The sequence below is a fragment of the Hyaena hyaena genome, unplaced genomic scaffold (genome assembly GCF_003009895.1).
Source record: "Hyaena hyaena isolate Hyena2069 unplaced genomic scaffold, ASM300989v1 scaffold_700, whole genome shotgun sequence".
Classification (NCBI taxonomy): Eukaryota; Metazoa; Chordata; class Mammalia; order Carnivora; family Hyaenidae; genus Hyaena; species Hyaena hyaena.
The window spans coordinates 699,012-722,713 of record NW_024081331.1 but is presented as its reverse complement, the minus strand read 5'-3'; the positions used below and the strand labels follow the sequence as shown (position 1 = coordinate 722,713).

The 23,702-nt window shown below is 51.1% G+C and overlaps 2 protein-coding genes and 1 long non-coding RNA gene across 4 annotated transcripts; 2 read left to right on the top strand and 1 right to left on the bottom strand.

Annotated features, from left to right (window-relative positions):
• Nucleotides 1-1,576: 1,576 nt before the first annotated feature.
• On the bottom strand, nucleotides 1,577-6,952 carry LOC120220426. The gene is made up of 3 exons (XR_005525576.1): nucleotides 6,863-6,952; nucleotides 5,544-5,629; nucleotides 1,577-1,810 (listed from the first exon to the last, which is right to left on the bottom strand). It is a non-coding gene; the product is annotated as an uncharacterized LOC120220426 (long non-coding RNA).
• Nucleotides 6,953-7,212: 260 nt separating this feature from the next.
• LRRC23 (leucine rich repeat containing 23) lies at nucleotides 7,213-13,655 on the top strand. 2 transcript variants are annotated; one of them, XR_005525575.1, is made up of 8 exons: nucleotides 7,213-7,331; nucleotides 7,819-7,994; nucleotides 8,087-8,196; nucleotides 8,848-9,101; nucleotides 9,766-9,896; nucleotides 10,486-10,622; nucleotides 12,462-12,811; nucleotides 13,294-13,655. XR_005525575.1 is itself a non-coding variant. In XM_039217516.1 (8 exons), the coding sequence occupies exons 2-7, from the start codon at nucleotides 7,869-7,871 to the stop codon at nucleotides 12,748-12,750; spliced, it is 1,047 nt and encodes a 348-aa protein (XP_039073447.1). In that variant the 5' UTR covers nucleotides 7,213-7,331; nucleotides 7,819-7,868; the 3' UTR covers nucleotides 12,751-12,759; nucleotides 13,294-13,655. The 2 variants fall into 2 exon arrangements, 1 of the variants encoding a protein (XP_039073447.1); XM_039217516.1 differs by having other exon boundaries at nucleotides 12,462-12,759.
• Nucleotides 13,656-14,005: 350 nt separating this feature from the next.
• Nucleotides 14,006-22,294, top strand: ENO2 (enolase 2). Its single transcript, XM_039217564.1, has 12 exons — nucleotides 14,006-14,083; nucleotides 15,230-15,326; nucleotides 15,805-15,900; nucleotides 16,045-16,103; nucleotides 16,406-16,475; nucleotides 16,980-17,113; nucleotides 17,337-17,559; nucleotides 18,625-18,822; nucleotides 19,677-19,878; nucleotides 20,675-20,783; nucleotides 20,921-20,979; nucleotides 21,352-22,294. Exons 2-12 carry the CDS (start codon nucleotides 15,242-15,244, stop codon nucleotides 21,419-21,421), a joined length of 1,305 nt encoding a protein of 434 aa, XP_039073495.1. The 5' UTR covers nucleotides 14,006-14,083; nucleotides 15,230-15,241; the 3' UTR covers nucleotides 21,422-22,294.
• The last annotated feature ends 1,408 nt before the right edge of the window (nucleotides 22,295-23,702 follow it).

Below are 23,702 nucleotides of genomic sequence, written 5' to 3'. Positions count from 1 at the left end.
GATGATAAGGATGGTATTTCAAATCAGTAGGAAAGATGGGATTATTCAACAAATGATGCTGAGAATATTGGCTCCTCTTTTGGCAAAATGTTAGATCCCTACCTCACCCTATATACAAAAATTATTGTGGATGAATTAAGGACTTAAAAATGTAAATACTAGAAGAATATACAAGAGAATATTTTTATAACCTTGGGGGTGAGAAAGGGTTTTCTAAACCAGACACACAATTGACAAGCCTTATGGAAGAGATGGACAGTAAAGACTACATACAAATGTCAAATTACTGTGAGACAACACTCTATAAACCAAGTGATAGGACACCCAGGAAAATATTTTCAGCGTGTAAAAAACGTTAATGTATCTGTGTATCATTTTCAAATATGCCCACAAATTCTTTGATACTTCTCCATCCAAGAGGTGGAACTTAATTCCCTTCCACTTGAGTGTGGGCTGGATTTAACAAGTACCTCATAAACAATACAATAAAATGGAAGTGGTCATATGTGACTTTGGAGATTAAGTAATAAATGGCTCAGTGGCTTCCTTCTTGGTCTCTTTCTTTCTCGGATCACTTGCTCTGGAGAAAGCCAGCTGCCATACTGTGAAGACACTTGGGCGGCCGTATAGACAAGCCCATATGGCAAGGAAGTATCTTGCCAACAGCCGTATCAGTGAGCGTTCTTGGAGGCAAATCTTCTGGCTTCAGTCAAGCCTTCAGAATGACTGAAGGCCCAGCTAACAGTTGGTAGAAAACCAACTAAGCCACTCTTAGATTCCTGATCCACAGAAACTGAAATAAAGAATGTCATTTTAAGCTACTAATTTTTTAGATAATTGGTTATAATCAGTTAAGAATTGCATTTGGCTACAATATAGATCCCCCAAACCTAGTGGGTTCTCTCTTTTATAAAATAAATCTGGAGAGGCAATTCAGGGTTGGTATAACAGTTTCATGAGATTTTGTGTTTTGTAGGCTGCTCTCTACATCTGTTCTGGTACCTCAGCGTGTGGTTTATAATCTCAAGGTTATCTCATGGTCCCATGTAGTTGCTACAAGTCCAGCCATCACATTCCTGTTTTAGACAGTAAGTAAGAGGAAAGAAAAGAGGAAAAAGGGGCTTTCTAGATGTTTCACCCAGTGACTTTCACTAACATGTCATTGACCTATCAGCAGTGGAGACTGAGAACTATTTTTTAACTGGGCACAATGCTGCCCCCATAATATAAAAGTTCTGTTAGTTAGCTCAGTAATGAGAAGACAGGGGTGCCTGGGTGGCTCAGTCAGTTAAACATCCGACTTCGGCTCAGGTGATGATCTCACGGTTCGTGGGTTCGAGCCCCGCATCGGGCTCTGTGCTGGAAGCTAGCTCAGAGCCTGGAGCCTGTTTTGGATTCTGTGCCTCCCTGTCTCTCTGATCCTCCCCTGCTCATGCTATCTCTCTCTCAGAAATAAATAAAACATTAAAAAAATAATGAGAAGACAAAACCCACTTTATAAATAAACAGTCTTAATAGACAGTTTTCCAAAGATCTACAGATGGCTAATAAACACATAAAAAAATGCTCAGCACCTTTAGCCATCAGGGAAATGAAGATCAAAGCCACAATAAGATACTTCAAATCTGCTAGGATGGCGATAATCAAAAACACAGATAGTAACAAATGTTGGTCACAATGTGGCAAAATTAGAACTCTCATATACTGCTGAGAGAAGTGCAGCCATTTTGGGAAACTATTTGGCAGCTCCTTAAAAGCTCAAATATAGAGTTACCATAGGATCCGGCAGTACCACTCCTTACATTTCCACCTGTTAGGAAAAAATTGCCAATAAATTAAGTTGAAATGTCTGAGGTCAGGTTGTATTTGTAATAGATTTTTTTCTAATAAAAATTGTTTCCTTCTGGGAATTTTCATATAATTTATTGGGGAGGATTTTATTAGGCTATTAGTAAGTGTTTATTTAGTACATAGCAAGCACTTGATAGCAGGTCGAATAAATGAATGACTAGGTTGCTACCGTAAATATTTCAGAATGAAATCTCCATGTTGGCAAAGAATAATGTCCTCCTTTGGAATCCATTCATTGTAGCATAGAAGTCAGTGTTTTGATACTAAACATATTATTTTTGTGTTGATATTAATTGGGTATGTAACCAAGAGAAATGAAAGCATATGGCCACACAAAAATTTGTACATGAATGTTCTTAGTAGCATTATTTGTAATACCTAAAGAATGGAAACAACCCAAATATCTATCAATTGATGAATGAAAAAATCAAATGTGGTATAAACCATACAATGGAATATTGCTCAGCAGTTAAAAGGGACAGAGTACTGATACATGCCATAACATATGAACCTTGAAAACATGATGTTAACGTGAAAGAAGGTAGTCACAAAGGTCCACATGTTACGTGATTTCATTTACATAAAATGTGCAAAATAGGCAAACCTGTAGAGATAGAAAGTAAATTAGTGTTTGCCAGCAGCAGAGGTGGATAGGGGGAGGGCAGGGATGTGATAGCTAAGCAACACAGGCTTTCTTTCAGGGGTAATGAAAACGTTCTAAAAATGACTGTGGTAATGGCTTCACAACTCTGAATATACTGAAAGCCACTGGATTGTACATTTCAAATGGGTGAACTTTATGGTATGTGAGTTAATAATAAATTAATTAATAAATAAATTAATAAAGCTGTTAAGGAGCATCTGGCTGGCTCAGTCACTAGAGCATGCAACTCATGATCTTAGGGTTGTAGGTTTGAGCCCCATGTTGGGTATAGAGATTACTTTTAAAAAATCTTTTATAAATGAGATAAAATAAAGCTGTTTAAAAACAGTTCTGTTAGGGGCACCTGGGAGGCTCAGTTGGTTAAGCGTCCGATGTCGGCTCAGGTCTGATCTCACCGTTTGTGGGTTCAAGCCCCACATCAGGCTCTGTGCTGACACTCAGAGCCTGGAGCCTGCTTTGGATTCTGTGTTTCCCTCTCTCTCTGCCCCTCCCCAACTCTCATTCTGTGTCTCTCTCTCTCAAAAATAAATAAACATTAAAATAATAATAATAATAATAATAATATCCATCAGGGGCACCTGGGTAGCTCAGTCGGTTGAGCATCTGACTTTGGCTCAGGTCATGATCTCAGGGTCTGTGGGTTTGAGCCCCACATCAGGCTCTGTGATGACAGCTCAGAGCCTGGAGCCTACTTCAGATTCTGTGTTTCCCTCTCTCTCTTCTCTCCTGGTTGTGTTCTGTCTACCACAAATAAATAAACATTAAAATTTAAAAATAAATAAATAAAATCCATCAACAGGAAACAGTTATAAATTACTGTATATCCATATAATGGAAGACTAGACAACTGTAAAAAAGAAAGAGGTAGATCTATGTTTAGTGATAATGAAAGATGTCTAAGACATATTATTAAATGAAAATAATTCAGTTGATGAACAGTATGAGTGATACCATTTTTGTTTTTTAAAAATCTATATTTTTGGGGTTCCTGGATGGCTCAGTCGGTAAGCGTCTGACTTTGTCTCAGGTCATGATCTCGTGGTCTGTGTGTTCAAACCCCATGTCTGGCTCTGTGCTGACAACTCAGAGCCTGGAGGCTGCTTTGGATTCTGTGTCTCCCTCTTTCTCTACTTGCACTCTGTCTCTTTCCCTCTGTTTCAAAAATAAATAAACATTAAAAAAATTTTTAATTTTTTAAATGTTTTATTTTTGAGAGAGAGATAGAGACACCGTGAGCAGGGGAGGGTCTGAGAGAGAGGAGACACAGAACCTGAAACAGGCTCCAGGCTCTGAGCTGGCTCACAGCACAGAGCCCAACACAGGACTCAAACCCACGAACTGTGAGATCATGACCTGAGCCAGTCAGACACTCTACCAATTGAGCCACCCAGGTTCCCCAAACATTAAACATTTTTTAAAAAAAAATTAAAAAAAATCTATATCTTTTTTTAAAGTCTTTTTTTGTTGTTTATTTTTGAGACAGAGAAAGACAAAGCACCAGCAAGGGAGGGGCAGAGAGAGAGGGAGACACAATCTGAAACAGGCTCCAGGCCCTGAGCTGCCAGCACAGAACTCCATGCGGGGCTCCAACCCGCGGACTGTGAGATCTTGACCTGAGCCCAAGTCAGACACTTAGCCGACTGAGCCACCCAGGTGCCCCATATCTTTTCTAATAAAGGAGAGTCATGCTGAGGGAGATCATAGACTTATATGTTCCTCTCTATACACTTCTCTATTATTTGCATTTTATTGATTGATTGATTGTGAGTGGGGGAGGGGCAGAGGAAGAGGGAGAGAGAGAATCTTAAGCAGGCTCCCTGCCCAGTATGGATTCTGACACGGGGCTCCATCTCACAACTGACCATGAGATCATGACCTGAGCCAAGATCAAGAGTCAGTCGCTTAACCAACTGAGCTACTCAGGCACCTGAGTACATTAAAATTTGCATTTTAATTTTAATGAAGTATACTTTTATAATTCAAGGAGATTCTGTTTAGATCCTTCTATGGGAATGTATGTCATCAAAGAAAGCATAGAGTATCTAGCTTTCATGACACAGCGTATATTCAGTCCTTGTCAACAAAACACAAAATAAAACCTCCAGTGATTCCTCAGTTTCCAGGATAAAGTCCAGATTCCCTAGTGTGATCAGCTATGTTTGCTGCCCCTACCTCATCCCCCAAAGCACACCTACTGTTCTTTCCAGCAGAACTCCCTGCTTTCCTTACACAAGTATTGGTTGGTCTCTTTCTCCTCCAGGCCTTACCAAAGGTGCTTCCTCTGTCTGAAATCTCTGCCCTGAGTATATGATATTTTATATACACACATACAATCAAATTATCCACTGGCACTTAGTAAAAGCTCGGGTATCATTATTATAACATGTGTCTCATTATATGGAATTACTCGTTTACTTAAGCTGTCAGTGGGTTGTAAGGTTCCAGATGATAGGGACTGTTTTACTGTTCTTGAGGGTCAAGTACTTACAACCTGGCACAGAGTGAGCGCTTCACAAAAATATGCTCAATGATACCTCCCTAATCCTTCTGTCACACCTTTTTTTCCCACCTAATATGTCTTCTTTCTTCTGGGCCAAAGAAAATCACATCCTTTCCCTTTGGCTACATCAAGCCACAAGGACTTTTCCTTTCCCCACTCCAACCATATAGTACTGTTCAACTGCCTAGCATTTCTAACCTTCTTGAGTGTTTTCATATTTACTTTCTTATTCCTCATGCAACCCCAGGGCTGAGGAAACAGGCAAAAGGGACTGTTACTGAGGGCCCTTACTGAGGGCCGCCGAAGTGCAAGGCCATTTACCCATTCTGTCTCTTTTAAACTTCTAACAATCCTTTTGGAAGTGGACATTTTTATCTCCATTTCACAAATGTGAAAAATAAACCTCAGTGACATTACATAACATACTGAGGAGCACAGAGTTATTAAATGATAGAGTGGGTTTTGAACCTGGTGTCGCTGCTACTTCCATGACATCAAGTGCACAGATTGGTCTATTAACTATATTACCTTTGCTAGACAGAGTAGGAGGTAACATGTCCTGATTTCCAGCCCACTCCATCTTCCATCAGATCACTTTGCATGTTATATAAAGTCTGTAACACACAATTCAACAATCACATGATATCTTACCTTGTTGCCCAATTGTTTTTATTTATATTAGATTCCACAAGATTGGTACTATCTCCCTTTCCCCTGGCAGGAACCGTGTCATGAATAGTAACCTCCTTGGGCCTTAGTTTCCTCTTCTTTCAAATATCTATCTCACACAAGACTGGCATGAAGATTACGTTATCGCTTGTGAAGGCATCTCACACAGTGCACAAACTCTCCAGAAATATTTCTTGAATCTCAACTTCTTTCTCATCTCCTTCAACAAGTCACACAGACCCGAGTGCCTGGGTATGGTTGTATCAGGTCTTGTTATTTATATAACAACGTTGGATGAGGCGTATTTCAGTGGGCACTTGTTGGATTTTCTCCCTTCCTAGCCCCCAAAAGGTTTGCATCAAACCAGTCCAAGGTATGAGGAAAAGTGAAATGCCCCCAAACTGGGTTTAGCAATCTACAGTGTGTTAGTATAGATTACACTCATACTCGAACCCTGTCAGTTGGTATAGCTAAGCCTATTTCACAGATGAGAAAGTAGAGTCTTAGGTAAATGGCTAGTAAACTGCAGATCTGCCGAGACTCCAACACAGACCTTAAGATGTATTGGGCCTGATACTATTTGGTAATAAAAAGAATCAAACTATTGAAATACTCAACAACTTTGATGGATCTCAGAGGAATTATGCTGACTGGGAAAAAAAAAAACCTATCTGAAAAATTTAAATACTGCATTATTCCATTTATACAACATTCTTGAAATAGCAAAACTATAGTGTTTAAGAATAAATTACTAGTTGTAAGGAATTAGAAAAAAAGGGAAGGAAGTTGCTGTGCATATAAAAGTCTAGTGCAAGGGCTTCTTCCAGTGTAATATCTTAACTGCTGGTGATCACATTAAGCTACACATGTGACAAAACTGCATAGTACTATACAAATGAGTATGTAAAACAGGTGAAATCTGAATAATGTCAACAGATTTTATCAATGTCAATTTCCTGATTGTAATTCTGTACTATAATTATACAAAATGTTCCTTTTGGGTAAAATGTGTAAATTGTATATTTGAATCCACAACGATATCAAAATAAAAATAAAATATTTTTACAAAAATTAAAAAAATAGATGCATTGGGTCTGGGCTTCTTCCACTCCACCAAGCCACCTTCAAAGGTCAACTAAGTGCAAGGCTGCGGTAGATGTAGGAACCGGACCACGTACCTTGGTATTTCTTGCTCCTCTTTCCCCTTTAGCTACTGAGGATGTTTCTTTGGAATTCACAGCACTTTTGCTTTGAAGATATGCGGTCCCTTTAACGTCTCGAGTGACGTACAAGTAGCCCCGCCCATCTCCCCGCCCCACAGCTCTGTTCCAAGCCCCACCCACTGCTTTTCGCCTTTGGCCTATGAACGCCCTGCGGCGGGTTGCGGAGCTGTCTTCCCTACGACGCTACTATTGGTCCCCTTGCCCCCGGGCAGAGCAGGTTTTGCGTTCAGTTAGTCGTGGTCCCCCAGGCGCCCTCCTCTCGGCAGTTGCCCGGCGGAAGTAGCCAAGTGTCTCGCCCCCCCTCCCGGTTGCCATAACAGCAGTACGCGACGCCTCCTTGCGCCTTTCCAGTCTTGAGAAACAATCCTTCCCGGTCGCGGCCAAGACCCCTCCGGGACCTCATCTTTAGTGGAGAAGAACCAGGGTCTGCGCCCCTTCGCAAGCGAAGGATTGGGTGGGAGGGTTGGAGCCGGCGTCAGTCTGGTGCCCCGGAGGGGACAGGGAAATGGGGTTAGACGCGTTGGGAAAGTTCAAAGAAACGAGCGGATCTGGTGTTAGGGATGGAAGGGAAGGGAGGCGTGTAGGAGGCTGGTAGGAGAATGCGGCTTAAGGGGCAGATAGGAAGAACTGGGTAGAGGAGAGTTGAGGGAGCAGGGAGGCGGAGCTCCTAGGAGGCCGTTGGAGCCTCTGTGAAGGGTAGGAAAGGCCTGGGAAGGCATCCCGAAGGGAGAGTGATCTTTGGTGGGAAGTCGGAAGTGGAAGTTGGGAGTCCAAATGAGATGCTCACAGGGATAAGGAAGGAAGCACGGTTGGGAGGAGGTCAGAGGTCAAGGGTGATGGGAAGGGGTACCCTGTCCATGGAGGCGAGGGAGCTTAGTGCTGGCCGAAGCTGAGGAGACGTTCCTTCACAGGAGGAGCACTGAGCTTGATTTGACTCTGGAGCCTTCGGCCAGGAAGAAAAATGTCAGATGAAGATGATCTGGAAGACTTCGATGCAGACCAGGATGATCTGGAAAAGGAAGAGGATGAGAAGGAGACAGAGGAGTGGGAGGAGTACAGGAAGGAGGGAGAAGACGTCTCTGAGGAAGTGCGAGCCTGGGAGCGGGGGAGCGGAGGGGTCCTAGGGCAAGGGATCCGGTTGGGTTGGAAAGGGATGCATGGCTTCCCTTCCTCTTGCAGTGGTTGCCCATCCCCCTCACGGAGGACATGATGAAGGAAGGGCTCTCCTTGCTCTGCAAGACCGGCAGTGGACTGGCTCATGCTTATGTCAAGCTGGAGGTTAAAGACAGGTGCCTTTATGGGGGACCAGAAGAGGCCTGAGGTTGTAGGATCCAATTTCCTTTCTCACCCTCTTTCCTGGGAGCCTCAGCTGGGAGTTTGGATCCCTCTTACCTTGGCCAGTGCAAGGGAAGAGTAGAATTTACTTTTCTTGAGCCCTGTGACTCCCTCAGAGCTGTCCTGGGGAATTGGAGCCTGTGAGGATATGTTGGGGGATTCCTCCTGGATTCCTTCACTCATCCTTCACAGTGTTGGCTCTTCGCCGAGAAAAAAAGGCTCACTGTTAAGACCACTCCCGTCTGTCACTCATTCTTCTCTGCATTATAGGCCATCTCCCTATTACCCTCTGCTTTAGCACCTCCACCAGTCCGTGCTGGATTCTTTTTTTTTTTTTTTAATGTTTTAATGTTTTAGTTATTTCTGAGAGAGAGGGAGAGAGAGTGTGAGCAGGGGAGGGTCAGAGAGAGAGGGAGACACAGAATCTGAAGCAGGCTCCAAGCTCTGAGCTGGCTGTCAGCACACAGCCTGATGCGGGGCTCGAACCCATGAACTGTGAAATCATGACCTGAGGTGAAGTTGGGAGGCTTAACTGACTGAGCCACCCAGGCTCCCCATTCTGTGCTGGATTCTTAACCCTAACTCTAGCCTCTGCCACCTCCTAGGGATCTGACAGACATCCAGTTGTTGCGTTCCTACATCCATCTGCGCTATGTGGATGTGTCTGAGAACCACCTGACAGACTTGTCCCCGCTCAACTTCCTTACACACCTGCTCTGGCTCAAGGCTGATGGCAACCGTCTGCGGAGTGCACGACTGAATGAACTGCCCTACCTGCAGATTGCCAGTTTTGCCTATAACCAGATCACTGACACTGAGGGCATCTCTCACCCTCGTCTGGGCAGCCTGGATCTCAAAGGTGGGTCCTTCAGTTGGGCTACACGAGATTTTTTTCCTTCCTAGCTTGGGGCCACCAGAAGTGGGCAGCGAGGTGCTTGGCTGTGCCACACAGCAATTTGCACTCATCCATTCATTCATTCATTTATGATTTGTTATGACATTTCTATGTGGTGGGGATGTAATTGTGAACAAAACAAAATCCTTAGTCTCACGAAGCTTATGTTCTAGTCAGGGGAGACAGGCAACTGTCAACGAACATAATAAATAAGCAAATTTATATAGGATGTCAGGAGGTAATATGTGCTGTGGAAAGACAAATCCGGATAAAGGGAATAAGTAGAGGCCCAGATGCAACTTCAAACAGGTTGGTAAGGACAAGCATCATTGAGAAGCTTGATCTGAGCAAAGATTTGAAGAAGGGGAAGGAGTTAACCATGGGGATTGCTGGGCTCTCTTCATTCATTCCTCAAAGGCTTGCGTGAACATGTCCATTTGGCCCTTGTACTACCAGACCACCTGCCCCAGGGCCCTAGGGCCCCAGGGATATTAACTCTGGAGCTGTCCTTTCTGGTATCCACCTGACATGAGACAGAAAGGATGATGCAGAGGCTCCCAACATTCAGGCTTTCCTGCAGAATATCTGGAGTGGCCCTTTGAGCTCCTTGTAACTTCCTGCTCCTTAGGTAACCGCATTCGCATGGTGACAGGTCTGGACCCCCAAAAGCTGATCAGCCTGCACACTTTGGAGCTTCGGGGGAACCAGCTGGAGACAACCCTGGGAATCAACCTTCCTAAGCTGAAGAACCTCTTCCTGGTAGCTCACTGGGCTAGAGGGCGGTTGGTGCAGAAAGGTGGGCACTGCTAGGGGCCGGGATGCCTGACTTCTAGGAGGCTCAGCTACTTGCTCCATCACCATAATGATAATTTGGTGCCAGATGCTATGGGGATGCAGAGTTAAAGCAGGCGAGAGCCATCCAGCAGGGCTGATAATACATAATGCATAGGAATAGAGACAATTGCTTTGATACAAGCAGTAGCATAATTTGCTCTAACTGAGGTGCAGATATCAGGCTAAGGAAGCCACTTAAATGTCATCTTTTTGACTTGTGAGATTCTTCATTCTAGGATAGTGCGTTTCTCCTCAGTGGACCAGTAGGGACTCCTGTGCCTGGGAGTGGGGTGAAGCATCTCTTCTTAATCAGGTGGCTTTGGTGGGATGAATAGTAGGGGGTTACTGCTGACCCTTCTCTGGACTGAAAGCTTCTCCTAGTCTTCTCTACTCTCCACACCCATCTCTACCCACCTCCACTCCTCTCCTGCACCCCTCTGTCTCCACTCTTCTGACTTCTCTTCCCTGTCCCTGCTACTTTCTCTCAATCTATGTACTGTATCCTGGGGTCTAGGCCCAGAACATGCTGAAGAAGGTGGAGGGCTTGGAGAACCTAAGGATTCTCACTACCTTGCATCTCCGAGACAACCAGATTGAAACTCTGAGTGGCTTCTCCAAGGAAATGACATCACTGCAGTATCTCAACCTGAGGTACGTACCCCTCGGGCCCCACCTTGCCCCTACCCTGGACCAGGAGCAGGTTTTGACCCCATGTTCCTCCCTGGCCCCAAACTCCCAATCCGAGTCCACTCCCAGATTCTCATCTCAACCTCCACCTTGATCCTTAGCCTTCCTTTCCTTACCATCTTCTGGGTTCAGCCCTAATTGCCGCACTGAGACCTTTATAGCCTGAGACTCCTGAATCTTTATTCACTCAATCCACAGTTCTTGAGAACGTGCTATGTGCCACGGCTTTGTGCAGTGTTTTGGGAACATCTAAAGGAATCAGAGATGGCCCCTATTCTCAAAGGACTCAGAGTCAGGCTCCAATTCTTTTTTCTTGGTCCTATTGCATGTACATTTCTGCTGCCCTTTCTTCATCTCCGGGACCCTTACTCCCCGTCCCATTTCCTGCCTCTCTTCTCCTGAGCCCCACCTGGAAGGGATGACTCCCCGATAGATATAAAACACAAGATGTGCTCAGATTTGAGGAGAGAAGAATATCTGAAAGAAATTCTCTAGATAGAAAGGCACTAGGGATCAGGGGGGATTTTTTTTCAGCAATCCTTGCCTGATGGAGGATTTTTATGTATTTCTTTAAGCAAGATGTAAGGACTCTGCCTCCTTAGTCAACATGGCCAAATCCTTAAGACTGCCAATGGAAAGAGAATCTCCAAGTAGAGAGAGGCGATTACACCTTGAAGCTCCAATTCCTGCCATGGCTCCTAGTGCAATCTCTCTCTCTCTCTCTCTCTCTCTCTCTCTTTTTTATTTTTTTATTTTTTTAAGTGATTTCTTTATTTCTGGGGGGGGGGGAGAGAGAGAGAGAGAGAGAGAGAGAGAGACACCATGAGCAGGGGAGGTTCAAAGAGAGAAGGAGATACAGAATCTGAAACAGATTCTCTAAGCTAGCTGTCAGCACAGAGCCCAACGTGGGGTTTGTACCCAAGAACCATGAGATCATGACCTGAGCCGAAGCCAGAGGTGCTTAACCGACTGAGCTACCCAGGCGCCCCATCCTAGTACAATCTCTTGCTAATTAGTTCTGCCATATTGGTCTGGCAGGGTTGGGCTGGAGGGAGGGGCAGTGTGCTCCTTTCATGGACCGGTCTAGCCTGAGACAATAGAGCCTCCTCAGCGGCTGTGAGTGGGGAAAGGGTAGCTCAATGACTGGGAGATGCCTCTGGGGCCAAAGATGCTAAGCCTCCTGGAATGCACTGGAAGCCTAGCCTCCCTAGTGCTCCTAGTGAGCACCCTGTAAGGTGTAGTCACCTCCATTGAGGTTAAGACCAAAACAAACCTGATTTCCTTGAGGCATGAGGCGAAAACATGAAAACAAACACATTTTATGTTTCACAAGGCACATTAGGAGATGAAGCTTCCTGAGCAGAGCTCCCACACAGCCCCCCCCTCCCCTCCGTGAACTTAGATCCCAGCTCCTTGTCCACTGGCCTGGCTCCTACTTTCTAACCTTTGATTGGGTATCATTGACACAGAAGAAGTTTGGCTTTGCAAGGGAGATGTCCCCCCACCCCTACCCCCTAAGACAGGGCTGGGACCTAGCTTTGCTGCTCCAGAGGACAAATATGACTGGCGCGGTACAGAACAGACCGTGGAGCTCACAGGCTGCTGCAAGGGCGGACTCAGGACGGGAGCAGGTGGGAGAGACCGCCCCTCTGCAGCAAGGCCGGCACCGCTGAGCATGCCGGTGCGTGGGTTCCAGGGAGACGGGAGCCCGGTGGGACGTTCCCCCAGAGGCCCCAGTCCTGGGAGCGGGCCCCCAGAGCCCATTCTTCCCCGAAGGTGAATCCCTCCCGACCACACCGGCAGGGGCAACATGGTGACCCACGTGGGAGAGCTGGCCAAGCTGCGGGAGCTGCCCAGGCTGCGAGCCTTGGTGCTCTTGGACAACCCGTGTACGGATGACAGTGACTACCGCCTGGAGGCCCTGGTGCAGATAGCGCACCTCGAACGCCTGGATAAAGATTTCTACGAGGAGGAGGAGCGGGCTGAGGCTGATGAGATCCGTCAGAGGATGAAGGAGGCCCAGGGGCAGGAGGCTGAGCCCGAGCACGACTTCGAACCGGAGCAGCCATCCGTGGAGCAGCAGCACTTCTAGCCTCCAAGGGTAGTAAGGAAGCTGGCAAAGGCCGGGAAGAGGAGGCCGAGGGTCCGTCGGGGTAAGGGAAGCTGCTACCGGAGGAGGTGGCTGAGGCAGGGATATGACCAGGGGAACCCTTGGAGGGGCCAGGGTTAGGGTCAGGGGGTGTCTCAGGGTGAGGGGGGCCAGGAGGGCCTGGGAGGAGAATACGTCAGGAGAGAAGTGATGGCGAGAGTCTGGGAGGCTGGCAGAGACGCTGGGGGTGGGGGTGTGGCCGGCTGGAGGGCTAGGTCTGGGGGTGGTGGGGAAGGGGTGGAGGTGGTGGGTGCAGATGGAAGCTGGGCCTAGGAGAGGAGGCAGGGGGGGAAGATGTTGCCTAAAAATCTGAAGCTAAAAATAACAGGAAACAGGAGTTCGGGGAAGAAAGGAGGGGAGATGAGGCAGCAAAAGACTGAGATGAGCCCAGGGAGGTAGGTGTGGCCACGGGGCACTGGGACGGGTCACAGGCAGCGCGGGAATGCAGTAAGGCCCAGAGGCTTTGCTTCTGCCCTCTTCCTCCAGGAGATCAAATACCCTGGCCGCAAGACCCGAGAAGACTCCCAGTTAGGGGGCTGCCGTGATCGCACCCCTCATCCTGAGAGCGAGCTTGCCTTCTCTTGCCTCGCCCCTGGGAGTCCATCACAGCCTGCTGCCCGGGCTCCGTGGGGCGCCTGGGCCGCGTCTGCGGGGGCCCTGAGCCCCGCTGGGAACCTGGGTGTGTGTGGGGATGTGTATGTGGGGGGCGGGGGCAGCCTCGGGCAGGTGTAGGGAAATCAGGCCTGGATGGGCCCAGGGGATGCTCCTGGAGTTGGCTGCAGAGTTGCTGCGGAGGCGGCTGGGTGTGTTACAACAGTTCGGTTTTCAAATAAAGAGACGTTTTGATACTCTTGTGTCTGACTCGGGTTGTGAGCCACCGAGCCTGTCATGGGCTTCGCTGGTGTGAGGCTGTGCCTGTTCCCTTAGAGGGGGGCAGCGCGTGGGTGCGAGCGCGCGTGGGTGCTGGGGGCCAGGTCCGGGGTCGCCCCTAGCCCCTTCCCTGTAGCTCTCCCCCGAGCCCTCCCCCATCCCATCCCCCACAGGCCCCCCACCCGCGTTCCTACGTGCGCCTCCGCGAGGCTCCTGACTCATCGGGGGCTCCGGGTCACATGCGCCCGCCCGGCCCTATCGGCGCCTCCCCCCGCCCGCCCCCCGCCCGCCGCCCGGGAGCCGCAGCCGCCGCCGCCGCCGCCACTCCCGCTCTCTCCGCGCCGCCGCCGCCACCGCCACTGCCACTGCCACCGCCACCGCCACAGGCTGAGTCTGCAGCCCCGAGGTGAAGCCCCCGCCAGCCCCTGCAGCCCCCGCCCCCTCCTTCGCCGCCGCGCCCCACGCCCTTTCCCCTGGCCTGCGCGCATCCCTCGCTCCGTGGCGCCGCGCACCTGCTCAGTCATCCGCACCTCCCCCGGGGAACCCTCCCTCCCGGGCCTTCTGGGACCGCTCCTCCCGGTTTCCGGCGGTCGCCCCCTCCTCATTTGGGCGTCAGGCCTCTCCGCACCTGTTTCGAAGTGCGCCCTTCTCCACCCTTGCCTGCCCCTCTCCCCACGCCCCCCTTCGCCTCCGGTTCTGTCACTGTTGAGTTGGGGGTCTCCCCGGGCTGGGCATGTTTATCCTGGCACGTCGCCTGGCTTTGCATCTGGAGAAACGTCTTCTCTTCCCACTGCTCAGTGTCCCTAGACTTCTAGACCCCCTCTCTCCCATTCGTCCCCCACACCGCCCCTCTCACATTGCTTCTCGCCACTGGATGGGGGAGGGATGGGAGGAGGGGAGAATTTGTCTAGGGGCGGGGGTGGGGTGGGGGGAGGATGTGCCCTGCGTTGCCTCTCCCCCTAGATTCCTTCTCCTCCCCGCTGCAATCCCCAAGGGCCGAGGGCTTCTCTGGGACCCTCTCCCCAGACTTCTCTACTGTACATGTCTTGGGAAGAGGAGAGACGTGTTTAGGAGAGAGACTGGGATCTCGGAGTGGGGTTGGGGTGTTAAGTTGTGGGGGAGGAGGGCCCCGGAGGAGAGCCCCCAGACAGCCCATCCTCTTTTGCCAACAAGGAGAAATGCAAGCCTGGCAGCCATTACACTCTGAGATCTGGGGGAACCCCACCGCGAATCGGCGGCTCGAGCTACTGAAGGGGGCGAGGGAACCTCCGCTAGCGCCCCTCCCTCCCCACTGCGGTGTCCTCCCTTCTCACCCTTTAGATCCTACCCCACCCCCCACTGCAGTGACCTCCCCTTCCCCACTGCATTGACCTTCCCTCCCCATGGGGTGGGGGGGATCCTTTCTAAAGCCAGGACTGCAGCCAGCTCCTCCCCACCCCCCACCCACTGCAGTAACCTCTTTCCCAGCGCTCCCAGCCTCTGGCTCCTCCCACTGATCAGGCTCCACCTCTCTAAACCTCTTATCTTTCTCCTTCCTTTCCTTCCACCCAAGATCTCAGCCATCATGTCTATAGAGAAGATCTGGGCCCGGGAGATCCTGGACTCCCGTGGGAATCCCACGGTGGAGGTGGATCTCTACACCGCCAAAGGTAGTGGGCAGGGCATGGGGCTTCCCACAGCGCTCAGGTTGGGTTTCCCCTGGCCAGAGAGGGGAAGCTGCCTTGATTCCCAGTGGGGATGGGTGCTGGGCCAGGTTCACAAGCCTGGATTGCGGGGGTTGGATACTTCCTGTCCAGTGGAGCCCAGATAGGCTGATCTCTGCGTTCTGTTTTAGCGTATGGAATATACCCTGGCTGGCGGGCCTGTGTGTGCACCTGTGTGCGTGTGTGCATACGTGTGCTGCCTGCCTAGCTTCATATCTGGGGGTTCTTACCTGTACATCTGGGACCTCAACTGGGCAGATGAGGCCACTGCTTGTGCTTGTGTGTGTGTGTGTGTGTGTTAGGGAGCAGAGTGGGAATAGGGCTACATGTGGCAGGCATTTAATTTAGAGCCAGAAAGCTGGAGGAACCCCTGGTCCCTGTAGTGTCCTTCTCTGTCCCTCCTTATTTAATGTTCCTCTCCCAGGTCTTTTCCGGGCTGCAGTGCCCAGTGGAGCCTCCACTGGTATCTATGAGGCCCTGGAGCTGCGGGATGGGGACAAACAGCGTTACTTAGGCAAAGGTGGGGCCTTTTTTCTTTTCCAGACTCTCCCATCCCTCAGCTTTGTGCTCCTACCTCACACCAGCCCACATCTCCCTTCTCGCATGCACCCCACTTGTGGCCCTTCCCAGCCTGACCCAGTGCGGCCTCTCTGCCTCTCCCCAGGTGTCCTGAAGGCAGTGGACCACATCAACACCACCATTGCTCCAGCCCTCATCAGCTCAGTGAGGCCTGCTCTTTGCTGGGGGCGGTGGTGGGCAGGACGGGGGGCGGGGGGGGTGGCGGGGGAAGGAATCCTGGATTAGGGGAGGAGGGAGAAAAGGGAGAAAGGCCCACCTCTCGGGAATCAGAGTTATCAAGGGGAGTGTGGGAAGACTCCTTGCTGCCCCCTGTTCCCATGGGGTTCAGGGCCCCCCGATCCGGACAGACTGCCCTCCCGGGAACCTGGTCGGCCACTGGCCAGATGTGAAACTGTGTGGGGATGGGGTGGGGCCCCGGCATGGGGTGATGGTGGCTCTGCCCACAGGGTCTGTCTGTGGTGGAGCAGGAGAAGCTGGACAGCCTGATGCTGGAGCTGGATGGGACCGAGAATAAATGTAAGCCAGGGCCAGGGGAGAGGGAGGAGCTGTGAGCCGGCGGGCTGGAGGAGCAGACAGGGAACCGAAGGGGCCAGCGCTGTGGGCACTTCCTTAGGAAGAGGCTATCAGGACCAGCCCACCTTCCATTCTCCCCTCAAAGCCAGAGCAAGAGAAGATGAGTTTAACTGCAGTGGGAGGGAGTAACATTGGAGAGAACTTTCCAGCACAAAGAGGGGTAGCTGGTAGGAGACCATCTGTGGTCCCAAGATGTTTCGAAATAGGTGGAACTCTCTGCTCTTTCCCATCACGTCGAGAGAGAGAGAGAGAGAGAGAGAGAGAGAGTGTGTATGTGTGTGTATGTGTGTGTCCTGCTCTTTTCAGGAGAGGACTGATGAGGTGTCACATGAGTGGAGAGGGAGGAGGGGGCCCTTTTACTGGCTCCTTTCGGGGTGTATAGGTGGAGGCAAGGGCTTGGAAGCGTAGGGGACATTTTGCTCAGTGCCTTCCTCTATAATCTCCCAGCCAAGTTTGGGGCCAATGCCATCCTGGGCGTGTCCCTGGCCGTGTGTAAGGCAGGGGCAGCCGAGCGGGAATTGCCCCTATATCGCCACATTGCTCAGCTGGCTGGGAACTCAGACCTCATCCTGCCTGTGCCGGTGAGCGCCGCGCCACTCCTGTGCCTTTCCCGGGGTGGGTGGGGGCCGCATGAAACCTCGTTGAAGAGTGATGGGGGGGACGTGCATTGAGGCAGCTAAAGAGAAAGGATGGAGACTTGAGACTTTGAGTCTGGGAAGCTGGGGCAAGTGTGGGATCTTGGGTTAACATCCCAGGGGCAGAGGGGGGATGTGCTCTGTGACTTTTCTGTCCTGTGGCACCCAGGCCTTCAACGTGATCAATGGTGGCTCTCATGCGGGGAATAAGCTGGCCATGCAGGAGTTTATGATCCTCCCGGTGGGTGCTGAGAGCTTTCGGGATGCCATGCGACTTGGGGCGGAGGTCTACCACACACTCAAAGGGGTCATCAAGGACAAATATGGCAAGGATGCCACCAATGTGGGAGATGAAGGTGGCTTTGCCCCCAACATCCTGGAGAACAGTGAAGGTGAGGCCAGGAGCCCTGCTCCCTGCTTTAAGTCTTGCTCTGTCCTTGGACATCGGGAAGGGCCACATAGTTCCCCAGATCCTGAGGAGTAGGGGTGAGGGACCCTTGAGTTAACTCAGAGAGGAACCAGTACTGGGAATGGGTCCCAGAGGGGCTGCCACATTTACAGGCAGGCCTGAGAAGACAGCCTTTACCCATCCAGCCAGATCTGTTAGCAACTGTAAGTTCTTACTGGAGCCCCAAGGAATGCTGGGTGGTGGTCTAAGTGACTTGGAGCAACCATCCTGGACTTGAACTTTGTAGGATTCTCAGTTTGACGAGATACACCGAACTGTAGGGATTCTGTTCTGAGTCTAGCCCATGTCTACCCCCAACCTCTCAGGTCTTTAAGATCCCTTATTTTTCTCTGCTGCGGGAGGAGCTATATAGTGAATAGAAACAGTAACAGGAAGGGGTACCTGGGTGGCCAGTCAGTTGAATGTCTGACCCTTGATTTCTGCTGGGTTTATCATCTTGGAGTTGTGGGATCGAGCCCCGCTTTGGGCTCTCGCTGAGTGTGGAGCCTGCTTACAATTCACTCTCTCTTTCTCTTTGCCCTCCCCACTCAAATTTAAAAAAAAAAAAAAAAGAAGAAGAAGAAAAAAACAATAACAGGAAGTGGCTGAGAGTTCAGGTTCTGGGGCCAAGTTGCCTGGATTTGACCCCTGACTTGAAGAGTTACTAGCTGGTGATCTTTCTTACTCAACTTCTCTGTGCTTGCCTTTCTTGTCTGTAAAATGCAAATAACAACAGTGTCTACCTCTTAGCATTGTTGTACTTAGGTGGCATAGTTAGCCCATAATAAATGACAGCTATTTACAAAAAACATCTTATGCACAGAATTGCATTCCTATGCCCTCTTAGAAGATGGCCTGCTCTTCCCAGCCCTGGGAATGACCCCAACAATGACTGTAGCCAGGCCTCTCCCCAGCACCGGTCCTGGGCCTCGGCTCTGAATTTCTGTCTTTTTCACATTTCTCTTTGCCCACCCTTCCTGCTGGTGATCCCACTATATTCCATCTCCAGCCTTGGAGCTGGTAAAGGAGGCCATCGATAAGGCTGGCTACACAGAGAAGATTGTCATTGGCATGGACGTCGCTGCCTCAGAGTTTCATCGTGATGGCAAATATGACTTGGACTTTAAGTCTCCTGCTGATCCTTCCCGATACATCACTGGGGACCAGCTGGGGGCCCTCTACCAGGACTTTGTCAGGGACTATCCTGGTGAGAACAAGGGCCGTGGGAGGGAGGGCAGCGCGAGGGTCAAGGGGTAGGCAGGGACTTGTGGGGCAGCCTTGGACCTTATGGGGCGCTGACCTGGGTGCCAGGTGGAGGTGTCCTAAGCAGAGCTTGGGAACCAGGACTGGGGTGAAGGAGGCTTCTTGCAGAGACTGGCTTTGTATGTCATATAAATGTGCAGGTACTTATGGTGAATGTGTCTTAACTACTTCCGGTCTTTATTAAAGTCGTGCACCCCAAAGCTACTGGCATCTTGGGGAGGGCTTTGGAAGGAACCAGTGATGGTGAGAGGGTGGCTGGGCCCAGCAGGGAGCTTGTACATATCGGTGGTTTTGACCGATGAAGCTGCGGATGCTGAGTGAAGCTGGAGGGCTTGGGAGTAGAACAGGAAGGCTGGGGAGGAGGTGACCTGCCATCTCCGAGCCTCCCAAGGGCTGTGGCCCCTGCTGGGGAAGCTGGTGCCCATTTCCCTAAGAGGGAGCAAGAGAAAGTAGACGTAAATGCAGAATGAGGGATTTAGAATAGCCCGGAGGGAAAGCTTTCTGGCGATGAAGGTGGGAAAATGCAGAGTTGGTTCCGAGAAAGGCTCTGAACCCTTGTTTTTTGGAAGGTTTTCGGCCGTGAACGTACAGTGGTTAGTATTCTGCATTGTGTGGAGGGTTTTCAGAGAGAATCTAGGTAAGAGTCCGTTCCGGCAGGCTTACTGCAGAGGCAGGGAAGCAAGGATGAGTAGTCTCAGGGAGCCCGGGGTCCGTCCATTTCGGGGAGTCACAGGCTGGGGGTTCCTGCCATAGGCAAGCCCCAGGGAGGGGTAGCAACCGCTTCTGCTCTCCCTGCAGTGGTCTCCATCGAGGACCCCTTTGACCAGGATGATTGGGCTGCCTGGTCGAAGTTCACAGCCAATGTCGGGATCCAGATTGTGGGTGATGACCTGACGGTGACCAACCCAAAGCGTATCGAGCGGGCAGTGGAGGAAAAGGCCTGCAACTGTCTGCTGCTCAAGGTCAACCAGATCGGTTCGGTCACTGAAGCCATCCAAGCGTGAGTGTCCCCTGGCTCTCCCCGACGCAGCCCCTGCTTCTACAGGATACCTCTGGCCAGTGCTCCCAGCCTCATCCTGGTAGAGATGCAGAAGAGAGCGGGGAACTTGCAGTCACCTTCCCAGCTCTTTCAGCCCTGCCCCCTCTACCCCATGCCCTGTGTCCCTCCAAGAGAGCTTCCCGCCAGGTGTTTCTTTTTCTTTTCTTTTCAGTTTATTTATTTATTTATTTATTTATTTATTTATTTACTTACTTACTTACTTATATACTTATTTACTTTTTATTTAATTTTTTTATACTTTATTTTTGAGACAGAGAGAGACAGAGCATGAGCAGGGGAGTGTCAGAGAGAGAGGGAGACACAGAATGTGAAGCAGGCTCCAGGCTCTGAGTTGTCAGCACAGAGCCCGACGCGGGGCTCTGAACCCACAAGCTGCGAGATCATGACCTGAGCTGAAGCCGGACACTCAACTGACTGAGCCACCCAGGCGCCCCTCTTTTTAGTTTATTTATTTATTTTTGAGTGAGACAGAGACAGCATGAGTTGGTGCGGGGGCGGGGAGGGTGGTTGCAGAGAGAGGGGGAGAGAGAATCCCAAGCAGCCTCCACGCTTTGTGGGCTCGATGTCACGACACCATGAGATCATGACCTGAGCTGAAACCAAGAGTCAGACGCTTAACCGACTGAGCCCCCCGGGTGCTCCCAGCCAGGTGTTTCTTGACATAGACCACTGTTGGGGCTGGGGAGGGAGTGCCCGGGGTGCGAGGCTGGGGGTCAGTGCCGGTGTCTGGCTGCAGGTGCAAGCTGGCCCAGGAGAATGGCTGGGGGGTCATGGTGAGTCATCGCTCAGGAGAGACCGAGGACACATTCATCGCTGACCTGGTGGTGGGGCTGTGCACAGGCCAGGTGAGTGCAAGGGCGATCTTTGTGAAACTGGTGGGTTCTGTCAGGTGGGTCTCTCTTTCCAGATGTTTGTGGGTGTCAGGAGAAGGCCAGAGGAGTGTGGGCAGCCGCTGAGCTGCATATCTTTGGGGATGTTTCAGATCAAGACTGGTGCCCCGTGCCGTTCCGAGCGTCTGGCTAAGTACAACCAGCTCATGAGGTGAGGAAACCCTGGGGGACGGGAGTCCGGGGCCCAGAGGGTTAAAAGCTCCTCTACCCAGGACCTGGAGAACAGTAGATATCCAGAAAATACTTGCTTTTATTTATTTATTTATCTTTTACAAATAGTTTATTGTCAAATTGGTTTCCATAAAAATACTTGCTTTTAAATGATGGGTTTACCAATGGCCTGATCGAAGGCTCCCACAGGTCACTGGGAAAGCCTGGGAATGCCCTCCCACCTCCCGCCCTCCACCCCGCCCCCCCCCAGCCCCAGCAGGTGATGTGACAGGCCTGGATCAGGGCCTCCTGGGAAGAGAAGTGGGATCCGCCTGCTTCCCTGACTGTTTCTTTCCTGGCTCATCTCTCCCAGAATCGAAGAAGAGCTAGGGGACGAAGCCCGCTTCGCCGGACATAATTTCCGCAATCCCAGCGTGCTGTGATCCCTCTTCTTGCCTGGAGACCTGGAACCCCTCTCCCGTCCTCCTGGATCCTCTCTCTTCCTGTCTTGCTCTGTGATATTTGACCCCGGACACCCCGGCTGACCTGCTGCACTGTTCCTTGGCTTGTCCGGCCCCTGCTCTGTGCTCTCCCCCGCTCTGGGCTCCACACCCTCCACTTCTCTTTCCTTTCTATTCTCTTTCCTCAAAAACTGGCCATGGGACTGAAGATTATAAGGGAGTCTCCATGGAAGAGCAGTCAGGGTCTGTGTACAGGTGCATCAGGACTGGCTGGGGAGGCGTTGAGAGAGGAGCCGTGTGTCACTGTGCTTTCTGCTGTTTCCAGAGTTTTCCATGTTGCATCTGAGCCAGGGAGTGTGCAGCGCCGAGGGGGAGGGGAATGCTGGCTGCGTGATCATGCCTGGCCCAAGACTTCAGTGAATTATTTATTTGTGTATTTATCGTTCATTCGTCTTGTTAATTAATTCATCGTTTCTCCACAACTCCAGAGCCAAAACCTGGCCTGACCGGAGGAGATTATGTGTGTGCACGTGTGTATTTCATGGGGCCGTAGATTCCAAGATGGCCTGGGGTGGGTGGGCTTGCTGGCACTGGACCGGGCAGGGTAACAGAAAGGGGTCTTGCCTTCTCGTTCCTTCGTGTCTACCAGCCCTTAACCGAAGCCGGCTCAGTCCAGAGGTGGGGCTGTGTGCCCGGGGACTCTTCCCCCATCGCTCTCTCCCCAGCCCCGGCTTCCCCATTCTTCCTCCGGCTGCACCAGAGCAATGTCTCGCTCCCCGTTGCCACGCTCCGCAGTTGCCACCACCTCTGTGGCGTTGCAGTGAGCGCCACCATTAAAGTCTGATTCACAGTGCATTGTTGTGTCTGAAGAGTCTTTCTCTTGTCCATATGAGGGGAGAGACGACGGAGCACCCGCAAGTTGGTGAAACTGGACAGCAGAGCTGGGGAGGACACAAAAAGATGAAGAAACCCAACAAGTATGGCTAAGACAGTGGCACTACCTACCCCTCCCCCGCTGGGTGGGGACCATGTTGCCCCTGCCTTCTCAGCAGCAGGCCCGGCCCCAGGACCTGGGTCAATGAAGGGTTCTTAACCTGGAGTCCAAGAATTTCTAGAAGTGTCAAATTGTGTGTTGTGCGCATTTGTGGGCAAAGGGGTCCAAAGCATTCTCGATTCCTATAGGGCCTTGACCAAACTGCTGTGGACCGGAGCAGTTCCCCCACTGGGCTGCTCCCCAACATGATCCTGGCCATTGTGGGGTACAGCAGCACTGCGTGGGCGTCACCCCCTGCAAGATGGGGAACGAGAGGGAAGGATGGTACCAGACGATCTGGAGGCAGTCCTGAGAAAGTTTCCCAGGAAACTGGAGAGTGCTGGTGTGGCCCGCATGTAGGGCTCCGGTGTGTGGCTGGAGGCCCACTATAACCCTTCGGCTCCAGTGGAGCCCAGACTTTGAGATGGGGAGCCGGGAACCATCCAGGGGGAGGATCCCTCTCCTAGGGCTGGGATACAGAGCAGAGCCCAGCGGGTAGGGGCTCCGCACCGGGCGCGGTGGCCACTAGAGGGAGGCAGGGTTCTGTGGGACATCGTACTCGCCCTGAGCTAAGGGTGGGCTGGGAGGAATTTCATGGCTGTCCCCTCTATGGGCCTCCTCCTCTGTTTCTACTCCGAGTTCTGGTCCTGGGCTCCCTGCCATCCTGTCCAGCTCCAGGCCTAGAAAAGGATTTTAGTCCTATGCGGCAGGACCCGTTTCACCGTTCTTCCTGTTTCACTGACGCCTCAGCCATTTTCAGTTCAAAGAGCTTCTTGCCCCTGCTCCTCGGTGCCTCTTAATTTCAGCGTGGGCATCTCATCTTTCCCTTCTCTCCTGTCTCCTGGCGCCCCTTTCTGTTCCCCTTGGGCCACACCGAGCTCGCCTCTGCGCTTCTCAGTTTTCTCTGGGGTCCATGATATCTATCTTCTCCAACTCCTGGACTGACCAAGACAATTTGTGTTGGAGCCACATTTCCTAACCTCTACCTTTTCCTCCCTCCTTGCTAGGTGGGCTTCTCTGGAAGCCATGCCCCCCCTCCAGGTACTGGGTTGGATTGGGTTACAGCTGGCTCTGTCTGGGCCTCCCTGGCCCCCTCTCTCCACTTTCCCTTTGTGCCGTTGCCTGGAGACCAGCGGGTTGTGGGGGGCTGGGGTGAGGGGTGGTAGTGGTAGTGTGTGTGTGTGTGTGTGTGTGTGTGTGTGTGTTCGCGCGCGTGTGAGATGCACCCCA

Bases quoted from the DNA above. Each gene is read 5' to 3' on its own strand.
- LRRC23 (XM_039217516.1), top strand. From the start codon at position 7,869: ATGTCAGATGAAGATGATCTGGAAGACTTCGATGCAGACCAGGATGAT. The intron at 7,995-8,086 runs GTGCGAGCCTGG...TTCCTCTTGCAG, and splicing joins GAGAAGACGTCTCTGAGGAA to TGGTTGCCCATCCCCCTCAC. The intron at 10,623-12,461 runs GTACGTACCCCT...CCACACCGGCAG, and splicing joins CTGCAGTATCTCAACCTGAG to GGGCAACATGGTGACCCACG.
- ENO2 (XM_039217564.1), top strand. From the start codon at position 15,242: ATGTCTATAGAGAAGATCTGGGCCCGGGAGATCCTGGACTCCCGTGGG. The intron at 16,104-16,405 runs GTGAGGCCTGCT...CTCTGCCCACAG, and splicing joins CTCCAGCCCTCATCAGCTCA to GGTCTGTCTGTGGTGGAGCA. The intron at 20,980-21,351 runs GTGAGGAAACCC...CATCTCTCCCAG, and splicing joins AAGTACAACCAGCTCATGAG to AATCGAAGAAGAGCTAGGGG.